A 13,512-nucleotide genomic window follows, 5' to 3' on the forward strand; every position below is an offset into this window, starting at 1 on the left:
AAGAATATTTCACTCAACAACGGATCATCGGAGAGGAGAGTAGGAGGCGGAGGAGGCCGTTACCAAAGTCCTCTATTCGAAGTCTCTCATTCAAAGTCAGTCCAAAGTTTATGATTGAAGAAAGATACAAAGCTTTCCGTCCCATCCACTTCTCCTATGCATAATAGTCAGCGTCAACAATTAATTTTAAACAGAAAATAAATCAAAAGAAATTGGACTCCTCTTTCGTCTCCTCTTCCAACTCCAAACGACCCCCGAGTCTCCTGTCCCTTCATCACGAATTGGAGCTCAACTACTCCAAATAGCCGCTTCCCCAGCTCAAACTCCATAAAGGCAGGTTTTCCCTTCTTTCTTTTTCTTTTAATCTTGGTTTTATTTGTAGATAGAAAATGGTGGGGTTTTTTAATTTTTTGGGGCGGTTAGAGGTGGTGGGGGTTGAGGAGGCCGGGGAGGGTGTTGGTGCTGTGTTCTTTACTTAATATGTTTCATAAAATTTGGTATTTTTCTTTGAGGACTTGTATCTTGAATTGCTTTGTATTGAAGTGAAGTGAGATGATTCTAGATTTTGATTGCGGTTTTCATTTTTTTTTTTCTTAATGGGTTTCTTTGGGATTTAGAAGTTTGAGCAATAGGTCTGATAAAGTTGCGAATTTTTAAGCTTCACTTGGTAAAACCTGAAAAGATTGACAATGCATGATTGAACTTGGTCGTATGATTTCATGCTCTCACTTTTTAGTGGATTGTTAAATCGATGCTTGAAAAATTAGATGTTGATGATGAATGAAAAGAAATAGGTGATGTTGTCATCATAATTGCTTATGCGCCTGCGGGGTATCATCTGGTTATTGTATATCAATGTTTGATTGTTCTGTTACTATGCTCTCTCGCACTACCCTTGACTTAAATTGGTTGTTGAGTGATGGAATAATAGTGAAGTTTATGTCTCTCTCATTATATCAGGTGTTGTAGAGGTGACAACTGACTGTTAGGCGATTTTGCTTTGGAAAACTACACATGGATCAAAGTGAGTGCCTTCAGTTGTTAATTTGTTCTACTTCATTTCAGAGTTACATATTTGATACCAAGTTCTTGAGTATGAATGTGTTATCAGTATATGTTCCGATTTTGATAATCATGCGGTAATAATGGTATATCATACTGGGAATCCAGAAATTGTTGACACTCCTATGAAAAGTCTTTGATCAAACAACGAGTCATTGGGGAAGGAGGAGAGGTAATGTTAGGTTAGGTCGGGTGGCATCACTTCCTCTATTGCGTGCATTGCTCTTCATGGTGTTGTAATAGGGTTTAGGAAGTTGGCATTTGCTAATGCAGTTATGCTTTAGAATTTGACAAATTTATTGTAACTCAAACCGGGAAATGTACTGTTAACTTTTGTCCGGGGTTTTTTTTTGGGCCCGGGGGGGTGGGGGTGGGGGAGGCGGAGGGAAGAGATTGGTTAACTTGAATGTTGTGGTCAATGAGACATGCCAATTCAAATTTAAGTTCCATGAGTGTAACCTCAACTTGGCAACAGTATGTTTATTAAATCATTGACATAAGGAAATTTTCAAGCGTGATGGCCTTTTAACGACTAAATTGGGGCTTGTTGATGTTACAGATATTACTATCGAGGAGGGAGATGTAAAAAGTGGCCTTGAATTGGTGAAATCAGTTTCAGATAAGCATCTTGATCTTTTGAGACCATCAGCCCGATATTATTCAATTTTTAAAGGTAGTTATTCTGTTTGTGTGTCATTGTTATGATGTTCTTGCATTTTGAAGTATCGTCCATATATTTGTTGTTTCTAGATGTTTATGTCTTGCACAATGTCTTTCTATTGTTTTACGATTTGGAGATGATATATCTCCTGACATATCTCTGTGCAATATGTACTAAGTTCAAAAGGTTCACTTCTTGTAGCTTGGGATGCCTTGAGGAGGACATTAGGCTTATACTTGCCAGTTTAAGTTTAGAAATAGCTATCTTGTCCTGATAGTGATCGGTCAAGATGTAATGATTCTAAAAAACAAATAAGATGCAAATCTTCAGCAGTAAAACCAATCAGTTGATGGAGAGCCACCCCTGATAAAGAAGTCAGAAAATAGCTATCCTGTCAAAGTGAGGTCACTCTAGGATACATCATAGTGTCAGTTGATGGCAGTTCTTGAACCTGGCATCTCTGTGTGTGTATCTGAGGGAGAGAGAGATGAGGTTTCAACTTTTGTTGGCCCAATGATATGAGTGCAAGATTATTTCGCATGCATTCACATCATCCATCTCCCAAACAAAACCTCTCTGTCTGTCTTGTTGGATACTTGCCTTTTCTGAAGCTCTGATTACCATTGCATAGGAGTTCAACTTTTTGTCCTTATTCCATTTCAAATTTTATTGCATTAAGACCTTTCTTCTAATCAATCTCCTGACCATGTTCCTTCCTTCTTAGGCACTTCTGTTCTTTAATTTGAATAAAACTTCAGCTGAATGCCATATTCCCCACTTGGGCCATGATAGGTCTAGTGGCTAAGGTTGAGGCCTTAGGACTGGGTTCTAATCCCCCCTTCCTGCTCCCCACTTCTTAAATCTCTCCCTCTCCCTTGCTTAGAGGGAAAAAAAAAAAAACTCATGCAAGTCTTTAGCTTGATTACACACTTTTACAGTTGTAGACTGATAATTTCTTTGTAGTTTTTATGAAAAAGAAAATGAATATGGTAATTACGTGTCTTTTAATGATAGGGCAAGTGGCAGATGCTTCTGACCGTGAGAAGGGTAAATATACCCTGATCAGAGATGCAGATGACTTCCAACCAAGCATATATGACAAGCCATTACCCTGTTTTGGCTGTGGAGTTGGGTGGTTTTCGTACGTCTCTGATCCATATTTACATTTTTCACGATGCTTATCGCTGCTGCTAGGGGTTGTGCTGTTTCCTTGTGCATCTTTGTCTGATCACCACTTTATTTCTTCAGATTTCTATTAGGATTTGTTTGCCCAATAATGTGGTACTATGCCACATTGCTGTATTTTGGTAATTACTACAAAAAGGATCCTAGAGAACGAGCTGGGCTTGCCGCATCTGCAATAGCTGTAAGTACTCCATGCTCTGCTTATGCACTTGCGCTTACATAGCCTACACAGGTCTTTACATGTGAATTAGCAACCAAAATGCAGGCAATGGCAGGTCTTATATATGCGCTCGAATTTATTTCTTTACTTGTTTTTGGTGCAGGCAATGGCATTTTCTGTTTTCTTCTTGATCATCTTAGTGGTGGTTCTACTTTTTTAGCTCCCGCCTTGACAGTTGCACGTGCTTTGGAGGCATTTGTGGGCAAGGGCGTGTGATTTGGGGATTTGTATATTTTCCTTAACTCAGCTGCTATTTCTGATGTAGATATGATTTCTTAGAATCAAATCACACATGACTCCATTTTTCCACCAATCACTATACAGGGGACAAAAAAAACACTAAGGAAACAGTAGAAAGAAAGAAGGGGAAATGTAACCCGCCATCGAAGAAACGACTACAAAATGGGCTAAAGCTCTGTTATAGGAACCGTGATTGAGAGATTGTATTTTAGGAACAATAATACTATGTTGTTGTTGAATAAATCATTTTTTTGGTGCAATGACGACCATGCTCTACTGTTGGAGATGTTAGCAAAAAACGACTTTCATTGTGGATGGAGAGAGATACAGACTTACAGAGAGACGCCCCTTGTTCATATGGCAAGTCAGATATTCACAAGGGGTCCAGTCACAAAAGTATAGCATAAAAAGACACTCGAGTTTCATCATGTGAGCTCCCCTTTCCTTCTTCATATGCTGATAAAGAGGGTCCGATAAAAACGTCTAAAATTCAGGCTCTTCAAATTAATATTGGTGCTTTACCATTGAAAGCGCCAGGTACTTTTTTTTCCGCGTCTCTTTGTACATACAAATGCAAATGTATACGCAGGACAGAGGAATCCGAATTCAACGATTAGCTTTATGCTTTACACCACCAATATCTCACAAAAATTAGATTACAAGTCCCTGACGGTTTACCATCATAGGAGAAGGCTAAGTACAAAAATTAGATCCATAGGGCTCAAAAACTTTTCCGACCCGGTACTCGTGCAAAAATGCACCAGGGACAACAAAATATGAGACTTGTTCCAGTTCAGCCTCAAATAAAATGGGTGATCAATAGTTTGATCAAACCGAAGCAATACAGCAATCAGAACTCATATTTTCATGATGGGTTCGCTCTACACTCACACATCTGTTCTTAACTTTTCACTGCTAATCGTACATACTTGCCATCAATATCAAATCTGGAACTGGAATTGATCTGCAGATAGTAAAGAAATCCCAATAAGATTATGCTTCATAACAAGAATAGGAACAAACAAGTCCTTAAAAGCATCAGTTTACCTTTTGCTGAAGAATTTCAGCAACTCTGCTTTCCTCAACTATTGAGCCAGATTCCTTGAGAGACTTCAAAACAAGTTTTATCAGTTTCTTGAATTTCAGTGAGCCATCAGGATTCTGCCAGCATGCAGGAAAACAGTTTTACGTATGGAACAGAAATTTCATCATACACTCTACTGGAATGAGAAACATTGGACGACGACGACAATGACGACAATAATAATAATAATAAACTAGTGGGATGGAAGAGCTAGAGGAAAGCAATACGCACAGATTTCAGGGATGAAGTAATCAGCTTCTTCCACTTTATTTTCTTCTTGTCATCTTCGTTTTTAGGAGAGGGATTCACTGACTTCTTGTCTTCAGACACAACTTCTTCATCTTTCTTATCCTTCTCTTTCAATTTTTTCATTTTGGTTTCTCTAACATGGATAATTTCGCCATTGCCCGATTCATCAGGCATATCAACCACAGGTATTTGCCTGGCATCGACATTTTCAGACACCTTGAGCTTTCTCTTCTTACTCAACTGCAAATTATCATTTTCTGCCACAGAGTTGTCCTTCTTCGCAGCAATAGTATTAGACGGCTTCTGTTCTTTTTCTTCCTCAGTGGCTTCGACAGCTTCATTCTTTGCATTGTTTTCAGCTGGAACATCACTCTCCAAAAGGTTTCCTTCACTCTGTTTTGGCTGCTTCGCTGCATGAAAAGCTTTTGCTTTTGCTATGTGCTTCTTCCCTTCTGCATGGAGAAGCAGGGTTTGCTGACTAGTAACATTGGTATTACACAGACTGCAAAATAACACATTAACATTATGAAAGCTCAGATCTAACTTAAAAAAAAGGGCATAGAAACCAAAATATCTTAACCTAAGCCAAGATCAAATAAGGCAAACTGAAGCAACAAATCCATCTACACAGAATAATTTACAGCAGGCACAAAGTTTCATATCTCATCCACAACTGAAGAAGATAACTTATTGATTCCCCAATGAAAGGCTAAAATATAACAATCTTTGTAACTGTCTCAGCTTTACACATCATCACCAGATCTGAAGGATCCCATTTAGCGGGTCTAGGGTTGAGTAAAGCTCATATTTTTTTAGTTCAAATTTCATAGTATGAGCCAGAAACAAAATCTCTCAAAAAATAATCTAAACAAGAATTGGAAGCAAAAGATGGTCTCTGTACTCAAAGTACTTGCAAGCTAAAAGCAAAAGCATTAGGTGTTGCAGAGCATATTCCTATCTTAGTGAGGCTCTGGACTTCATATCATGCAGCTATACATTATTGCAGCCAAGTGGTTTTATTTTCTTTCCTTGAACATCTCTTATGTCAAGAATTGACACAATTTTCAATATAGGTACACGGGAAGGGAAGTACCTGCAAGACCATGGGGCACGTTGAGATAATCCAACATGTATATCAATATCTGGTTTCTGTTTTGAAGCACCGTTAGGCTTATTATTTGAGCCATTAATAGCTTTCCCTTGTCCCTTTGGACCATATTTTTCCTGAAAATGAGAGTATCATATCACTTTCAATCAGTCAAGAATGATCAAAGCTTATAAACACCAAAATAACTACATACAAGTTAATAATTAGCAAACAAAGTAAAAGATGAAGGCTAAATTCATCATAAGAAAGTTTCAAAATGAGGACAGGCAGTACCTCAGAAAAATTCATATCACAATTGGTTCATATTATTTGCCAGATTACAGACACACATACTCTAGCTCTTCCTGAAAATAGCACCCTTTTTGAATGATTCTCATATATCTTAATCGTTCATATCTATGTCTCTTAACATTTCCACTAAAAACTTTAAATTACTATGAGCATTCCAACCGAAAGTCAAATTTCAAATGACTTATGATGTCCGTGTAATGCCATACTAATACTATACCCATAATATGGTAATTGTTTGATATGTCTATCAATTCTTTTGGTCCTGAACTACTAATAACCCTCAGTTTCAAGCCACTCAACCCAATGCATTGAGTTCCACAAAGATTGTCCAAAGAAAGTACACATTTTGGCCAAATCAGCATAGCAACAAGTCAAAAATATTGCTTTTTCTACCACATCAATTACGGTTAAAAAAAATCATATTGCCATTAAGGTAATATGGGAAAAAAAAAGAAATATGAACAGATAATCAAGAGCTTGTATAAACTCAAATAATAGACAAAATAACAATTAAAAAAATCCAAAAAAAGTAAACGGATAAAATAAAAAGGACAACAAAGAATGAGAAGGGCTCGAAACATACAGCTTCTGTGACGCACTGGGTATGGCTTTCAACATTTTGTCGCCCAAATATTTCTCCACAGTCAATGCACGATAGCTGCACAAAATTCACCGAAAAGAAAAGAATGAACATTCGAGTAGATTCAATTTTGAAGCAAGAATCAGCTGAACCCAGTTCAAGAAATTAAATTTACAAAATTCACGAAAAAACAAGGGAAAGAGAGACCTTGGATGCAGAGCAGGTCCTAAAGTGGTTAGGCAGCTTTGGTTTCTTCAAGTTGTCTCCACAGTCATCACACTGAAACCACACCATTTCTCTCGTGTGTGGATGTTTACCGATGAAGAAATTTCTGGAGAATGAATTCCGCCTACAAAATTGTCGTTGGAGAATCTTTTGCGGTAAAATCCAGTCGAAGTATAAAGGGCTTCCATTTGTCAGGGTTTAAGGCTTTTTTAAGTGTTTAGGGTTTTTCGGTTTTGGGCTAATGAAAGAATTCGTAGACCGCTTTTAAAATTATTAAGCCCACATTGTGAGATAAGTACCGACGAATGTTTGCAGCAGGACTTTGTTTAGAACGCATTTTAACAAATATTATTTTATTTGCATCATAATTATGATTATCAATTTATTTTTATATTCTTAATAATCTTTTTATTTCACATATATTATATCACAAAAAATGACCTCAATAGAAAATTGAAAAGTAATGGCAACAATTGATTGAGTTCAATAGTTCCCCGTATAAAATTATTGACTCTAGAGATATAATAATATGGAGAAGACAAAATTGTTTCAAGCACTGACAGAATTAGAAGCACCCTTCTTTCAAAGAGAGGAGGATGGGTTATTAACATTTCATTCGATCGTTAGTCATTCGATCTGAATGCTACACGAAGAATGTAAGCCAAATGATAAAACGGAAAGACCTAGGATGTAGAAGATTGTAACATGAGTCATTCGATATATTTGGATTCATATATCCACCCATGGGGTACTAAACTATTTATTCCTAATAATATCTCAAATAATTTCTTTTCCAAAAGCTCTATTCGCTTCGGCCAGCTTCTAAGTTCAATTCTAGTTAAAATAACTTGAATTATTCAAGTATTAAATGCTAATTCAAATGTAAAATTTAAAATTTATTTCTTGAATGTGAGTTTAAACCGTCTATACTTATTTGATTATGATTTGATTAATTGATCCATTAATCACACATACGATGCAACCTGTAAGCTTGGTTTGAAATCTTACTTAAGAAGAAGAAGGGAAAAAAAAAAAGCTTGGTCTCTGTTTGAATTCTCTAGTTTTTGAAAAACAATTTTTTCATTTACAATGCTACAATAATACACAACAAAAACAACACATTCATACAATATATCAAAAATAATTTCAAATATATAAAAAAAATTAAAAAATAAAATTTACACCATTTTCTTCATCCATCTATTACCACTGTCGACCACCGTCACAGCCACAATCCTCTCCTTCCCATTTCTCCTTCTCTTTCCATCTCTATCATCACTCTCCTTTTCTCCTCCATTTCTTTCCTCCTCCCTTCTCTTTTCTCTCCCCTTTCTCGTCACATCCACCCCTCTCCTCCCTTCCCTCCCTAGTTTGGCTACAACCAGAGGCATCAATTTGGCAAATCGAGGTCTAATCAAGGAGGGGGGAGGGGAAGGTGGGATGTGACGGGAAAGGGGAAGAGGAGGATGAAGGTAGAGGAAGAAAAAGAAAGAGAGAGAGAGGGGTGGTGGGTGACAGTGTTAATTTTTTAAAAATATAAAAAAAATTTTAACCTTTAAAAATATTCTAAAATACATTCAAAAAACACCTTAAAAATACCATTAAAAATATCTATAATAAAAATTTTTTATATGCATTATTATAGTAAAATATTTCAAAAACATCCCAAAAAACTAATAATCTAGCGATTTTTTGTAGCCGTTGCTAAAATCACACACTCTCAAGGACACTTGCGAGAACGGCAAGTCAGCAGTCGAAGCTTAGCAAGCTGAAAAAGGACACGATGATCAATAAGATGCCTTTTGCATTATTAATAAACTGGAAAAGTGACAATTAGTGCTGATTGATGGCTACTAGTGGTAAACCAATCATAAATTTTCTGTTGATCTGACAATTTAATGTTAAGCACAGCACTTACCAGGTGTCACTACCCCTTGGTTTTCGGGAGGAAAAAAGGAAAAAACAAACAAAATGTCACTACGAAGTTGGTTTCCTGATTTTCCGTTGGCGGCAATTGACTACTCGATAAATACAAAGATCTACCACTTTCAATTTGCTCCACGGCAAAATGAACAGTGACTTGTGATAATTTTTGTTATCAAATTCATTGGCATTACAGGTTTGTCAATGCAAGATGTATATGGATCACCTACTCTTTCAGAGAATAGTTGAATGGCTTTCTCGGTGCAAATGGATCAGACTTCCGAGACAGGAGCCTAGCTTGCTGGATTGATCATTGAATTCTTGAATTTTGCAGTTGAGCTCAATGTCTGGCTATCATTCTGCTTCTCTGCGCAATTATAATGAGCTTCATCAACCTCTTTTCAGATTTCATGCAAGAACAACAAGAGAGGAATTCACACATGCATTTGATATGTAACTTGTTTGAATTGCTATTTTCTAAAATTTTCATTAAAAAATGTACGGTAACAAATTGATGTTTATGAAGTAAAAATACGCACTAAAAAATGTGCTCATCAAAAGTGTTAAAATTTTGTGGAGAGGAACTGGTGCAGCATGGTGCTTAATAGCCTATTTTAGGTAGATTATCGTTCTTCTTCGTAATTATACCATATTTCCTCATGATCTGTTCTTACAACTATACTTTTACCTCACATCAGAAATTAGAGGTCATGCATGAAGATTATACTAACAAGAACGTCGCCAGACAAATCAGTGATAGGTTTGGAAACTAAAAGGATGCCTACTTAATTATTCGAGCTGGATGTCGGCCCTTTTATAATTAAGTTATTCCTATACTATCATTTTCTTTAAACTTACCTTGCTGACACATTCAAAGAACTTGCTTGCTCGGGGACCAGTTGGCTCAAAAATTCAATGTTACAAGAGGAACCAAGACCTGAGTTGTTAGCGTGTTACTGGCTTAATGCTTTGATTGTTTCTGGTGTAAAGCAAAGCAACGCATGAGAGGCACATCAGGATAATGATCAGAAAAGGAAACAAAAATTACTTGTACCATTAGAGGACGGATCTCAAGTCTTCTCTATTATAATCCAATCATTGCTTGCAAGAGATCTAGTAGCTACGTAGCAGTACAAGAAGATTTCCACGAACTGCAAAGACTTGCGCCACCTATACTGCGAAGTCTTCTGCATTCCTGCGAGAGAATTATTGACAGACTATTTTGCAACTGTCCAAATTCGCTTCTTAAGCGGACAAGAATAGCTAATTGGACAACAACATAAAATCCCACCTAATTCACGGTATGAGTTCACTTACAGGCGTAGAAAAAAAGGCATTTTCAATCAACAATAATTAAGTACAAACAGGGAACTGAGAAGGACAAGGTGGTGTTTCATACCCTGATCATCCGGCCCATAACTTGGCTGGTATCTAAAAAACAGGTCATTGTATCGACTAAGAAATACGTACTATAATGGATATTATTCTCTTACTTCTCCTTTAAGTTAGTTAAAAAGGATCAACGTCAAAGTTCTACAGCCTGATTTTCCATAAAACTGCAGTCTTGAGCATTATTGTGCTGGTATTGTGGCTTGGCGCAGAAGTCTGAGAAACTGAAGCTGAAAAAAGGGGGTCTGACCTTATTTTTATATAGAAAGAATCAATGATTGAATGAGCTGTTAAAGATTATTAATGTACTTTCTTGGCACTTGCCCGAAACCCAAAACTTTGCTATGGAAGGATATTATACTCAAAAAGAATGGCCGTAATACGTACAGGTGATCTGCAACAAAATAATTTCTTCGATTGGGATATTTCTAAAGATCGGCTAGCTAGATGCTTTTGAGTTCGGATTGCCCAAGAACAATTCAGCAAAAACCCATTAAGAAAACATGGAAGCATTGTTCAGACGCCAACATACACAAATACATTTGCTATATATATGGAGTTGGTTGGCAACGGAAACGATAATAGTTGTTTAATTTAAGGTAATCAGTTCTTGAGACACAAATTTTCTTTCCGCGGTTTCATTTCATAACCAAGTAGTAGCTGATTTCTGGAGGTAATTAAGCACGTCATCGGACCATGAGTTTCTTGACGGCTATGGATCCACCATCGAGTTGCTATTTCAAGGCATTTGACGTTTTGCGTTAAAATACAGCCACAAAAAACAAGTACGTATTGTCGGTCATCAAAATGGGAAGTAGGTATGCTGTTCCTATACACTACTATTCAATAAGAAAATTATTTTTGATCAAGGAATCCCACTCCTATATTTTTTAAAATTATAAATATTTATTGTTAGCATACACAATAGTTTTGATACGAAAATGCATGAAGCTTGGAGCCCTTCAAGGGCTACTTCTATTTTTTTTTTTTTATTAAATTGATTGTTGTTGAAAATCAGATTTCTCCTATGTATCCTAGTCTGATCTTAGAAAAGCTGTTTAAATCAATGCACAAGTATTTGACTTAAAACTACAATAAAACTACTGATTTTGATTAATTAATGACAAGTGGCCCTCGTACACTGCATGGATAGACTCTTTTTTTTTTTTTTTAGGTATTTTAGTAGTTTTCTGAAAGTATTGATGGTCACGGTACTTTCTCGTCCGCCAAAAAAAAAAGAAAATACAATCCTTGATATCAAAAGCAATAAAGAATAACACAAAATAGAATTTTAAAAATAAAAAATCACACCTTAGAAATGATATGAGGAAAAAGCCTGAATAACCGAACACATCATCATCATTTCCGAATTACTATAAGAAAGAAAAATGAGTAATTTTCTGTTTTGTTTTAATCTAAAAAAATTCGTGATTAAGGAGCGTGATTGGATTGGAGCGGAGATTGAAATGTGACGCTAGAGCCTAGAGCTAGAGGAGGAAGAACCGGCCATCATGGATCGGGTGGCTGCCTCATGCTAGCTGTTGGCAAGCCTTCGTGGCCGGGGACAATGGTTGTCAATGTCCAACCTGTCTCCATTCCCATCGATCGTATTTATTCCTAAAATAAAACTAAAAGACCCTACAACCGGTATTAGTTGTGATAAATAAAACAATCAACAATCTCTCTTATACTTAATCTGTGCTTAGGTGGCGCGTGGAAAATTAATCACATTGTTAATTGAAGTTTATCTTCCATATGACTTTTCGTTTCTTAATTTGTAGTTCATAATAATAATATCGTTCCCTTGTTTAAAAGTAGTATGTTGAATTGTAATCATCCAGCACCGAGAAGGACAGGATATGAGTATGAGGAGGAGGGTGGGTCATAACTCACAAGTCATGGGACCTTTCCTTTTTTAAAAATGTGTTTGAATTAAATTACACGCATGTTATAGGGGCTGGCCACGAATGAATGAAGATGGTCGATGGATTTGAAGTCATGTCTTGTAATTAAGCTCAAATAATTTATGCTAGTATTAATTATTTTTCCTCTGGGGATTAACTTAATTCTAATTACAACTGTAACACACACTGCCTGCATCTGCACTACGCCAGCATTACCAAATTGATCTCTCTTTTCTTTGCATATCAAACACCTAAAGAATATATATATAGATTTCTTAAATTTTGAATCCAGAGTGAGATTTGTAATTTTTTTTTAAAATCGAAACGAGGAAAAAGTCCAAAGAAAGAAGGGTCTTACTAATGGTGCACTAACCAAAAAAGTATAATTTTTTTTTTCATTCCATTTAAATGTAACTTTAAATCAAGTGCAGCGTAACTTTTGATCAAGTGCATGGTTGTTTCTTGCTGCATCATCATCCTCCAAGAGAACTAAAAGCTCTGATGAGTAATGAATGGTGGTTTTTGACACTGCAATTCAAAAGTTCTTCCACCGATTGGATTTGGATTGCATTTTCCGTCATTTTTTATGGAAAAATTACTGCAGCGATTTGATATATGTGAGAGAAAAAGGTGATAGGGAAATGTGATCACGGAAAACGACAATATTTTTCGACGGAAACAAGCAATCTAAGCATGGCCCGGAAAGTTTATGCTTTTGGATTGCAATTTAAAAAAAAAAAAAAAAATTTGCTACGTTTTTCTTTCCGTGGTATCACTTTTTTCATTTCACATATATCAAATCATTACAGTAATTTTTCTATCAAAAAATTCAGACAAATGCAATCAAAAAATTTGCGGCAGGTGAAGGAATGATCGAGGAAAATTTTGCCATAATTCGGCACAGCAAGAGCCTTGAAGCTCCGACAAACAAAGGAAATGCAACATGTTAGCAGTAGTAAAAGATGTATACATGGATGGGCTGGGCGGGCGGTAGCAGCCTTAGGTACTTTTTCTTTGCTTTTGACTGAGTTGATTACTATTTTAAAGGTGTTTCTTGGTGTTTTGATGTAAAGGGATTGGAGGTTTTAATGATTACAGCCACGCTCCAAATTTCCAATAATACTAGCCGTGACCTGTGTCCGCTAGCTTAGCCGCTTGCTCCCTCCGCCTAAAGTTAAACGTGTCTTTAACTTGATCCACCCCCCGTCCCATCAAAAGAACCCGGCACAATTATTCTTAGGGATAATTTCAGAAACCTCCCCTGAGGTTTCTGACAGTTTCACTCCCCTCCCCCGTGGTTTCTGAAATTCCACAAACTTCCCCTAAAATTAAATAGGCAATGTCAAAATAGACCCAATTTAAAAATACAAATAATAAAAAATCACTAGTTG

General features: G+C 36.5%; 2 protein-coding genes across 4 annotated transcripts; one reads left to right on the top strand and one right to left on the bottom strand.

The window, feature by feature from the left end:
• LOC113697545 (uncharacterized) lies at positions 1 to 3,628 on the top strand. Its single transcript, XM_027217213.2, has 6 exons — positions 1 to 333; positions 961 to 1,024; positions 1,622 to 1,735; positions 2,738 to 2,864; positions 2,972 to 3,089; positions 3,232 to 3,628. The coding sequence occupies exons 2-6, from the start codon at positions 1,015 to 1,017 to the stop codon at positions 3,286 to 3,288; spliced, it is 426 nt and encodes a 141-aa protein (XP_027073014.1). The 5' UTR covers positions 1 to 333; positions 961 to 1,014; the 3' UTR covers positions 3,289 to 3,628.
• Positions 3,629 to 3,964: 336 nt separating this feature from the next.
• LOC113697544 (uncharacterized) lies at positions 3,965 to 7,111 on the bottom strand. 3 transcript variants are annotated; one of them, XM_027217210.2, is made up of 6 exons: positions 6,888 to 7,109; positions 6,684 to 6,758; positions 5,795 to 5,925; positions 4,684 to 5,203; positions 4,416 to 4,529; positions 3,965 to 4,332 (listed from the first exon to the last, which is right to left on the bottom strand). In XM_027217210.2, exons 1-6 carry the CDS (start codon positions 6,972 to 6,974, stop codon positions 4,270 to 4,272), a joined length of 990 nt encoding a protein of 329 aa, XP_027073011.1. In that variant the 5' UTR covers positions 6,975 to 7,109; the 3' UTR covers positions 3,965 to 4,269. The 3 variants fall into 3 exon arrangements, with proteins under 3 accessions (XP_027073011.1, XP_071911155.1, XP_027073012.1); XM_072055054.1 differs by having other exon boundaries at positions 4,684 to 5,153; positions 6,888 to 7,045; XM_027217211.2 differs by having other exon boundaries at positions 4,063 to 4,332; positions 4,416 to 4,478; positions 6,888 to 7,111.
• Positions 7,112 to 13,512: the final 6,401 nt, after the last annotated feature.

This window comes from Coffea arabica, chromosome 6e (assembly GCF_036785885.1).
Source record: "Coffea arabica cultivar ET-39 chromosome 6e, Coffea Arabica ET-39 HiFi, whole genome shotgun sequence".
NCBI classification, from domain to species: domain Eukaryota; kingdom Viridiplantae; phylum Streptophyta; class Magnoliopsida; order Gentianales; family Rubiaceae; genus Coffea; species Coffea arabica.

Coding starts and splice junctions, on each gene's coding strand:
- LOC113697545 (XM_027217213.2), top strand. Junction 1,736..2,737: donor ATATTATTCAATTTTTAAAG/GTAGTTATTCTG, acceptor TTTTAATGATAG/GGCAAGTGGCAGATGCTTCT. Junction 2,865..2,971: donor TGTGGAGTTGGGTGGTTTTC/GTACGTCTCTGA, acceptor TTATTTCTTCAG/ATTTCTATTAGGATTTGTTT.
- LOC113697544 (XM_027217210.2), bottom strand. CDS start 6,974: ATGGTGTGGTTTCAGTGTGATGACTGTGGAGACAACTTGAAGAAACCA. Junction 6,759..6,887: donor GGACCTGCTCTGCATCCAAG/GTCTCTCTTTCC, acceptor AATTTTGTGCAG/CTATCGTGCATTGACTGTGG. Junction 4,333..4,415: donor CTGAAATTCTTCAGCAAAAG/GTAAACTGATGC, acceptor TACTATCTGCAG/ATCAATTCCAGTTCCAGATT.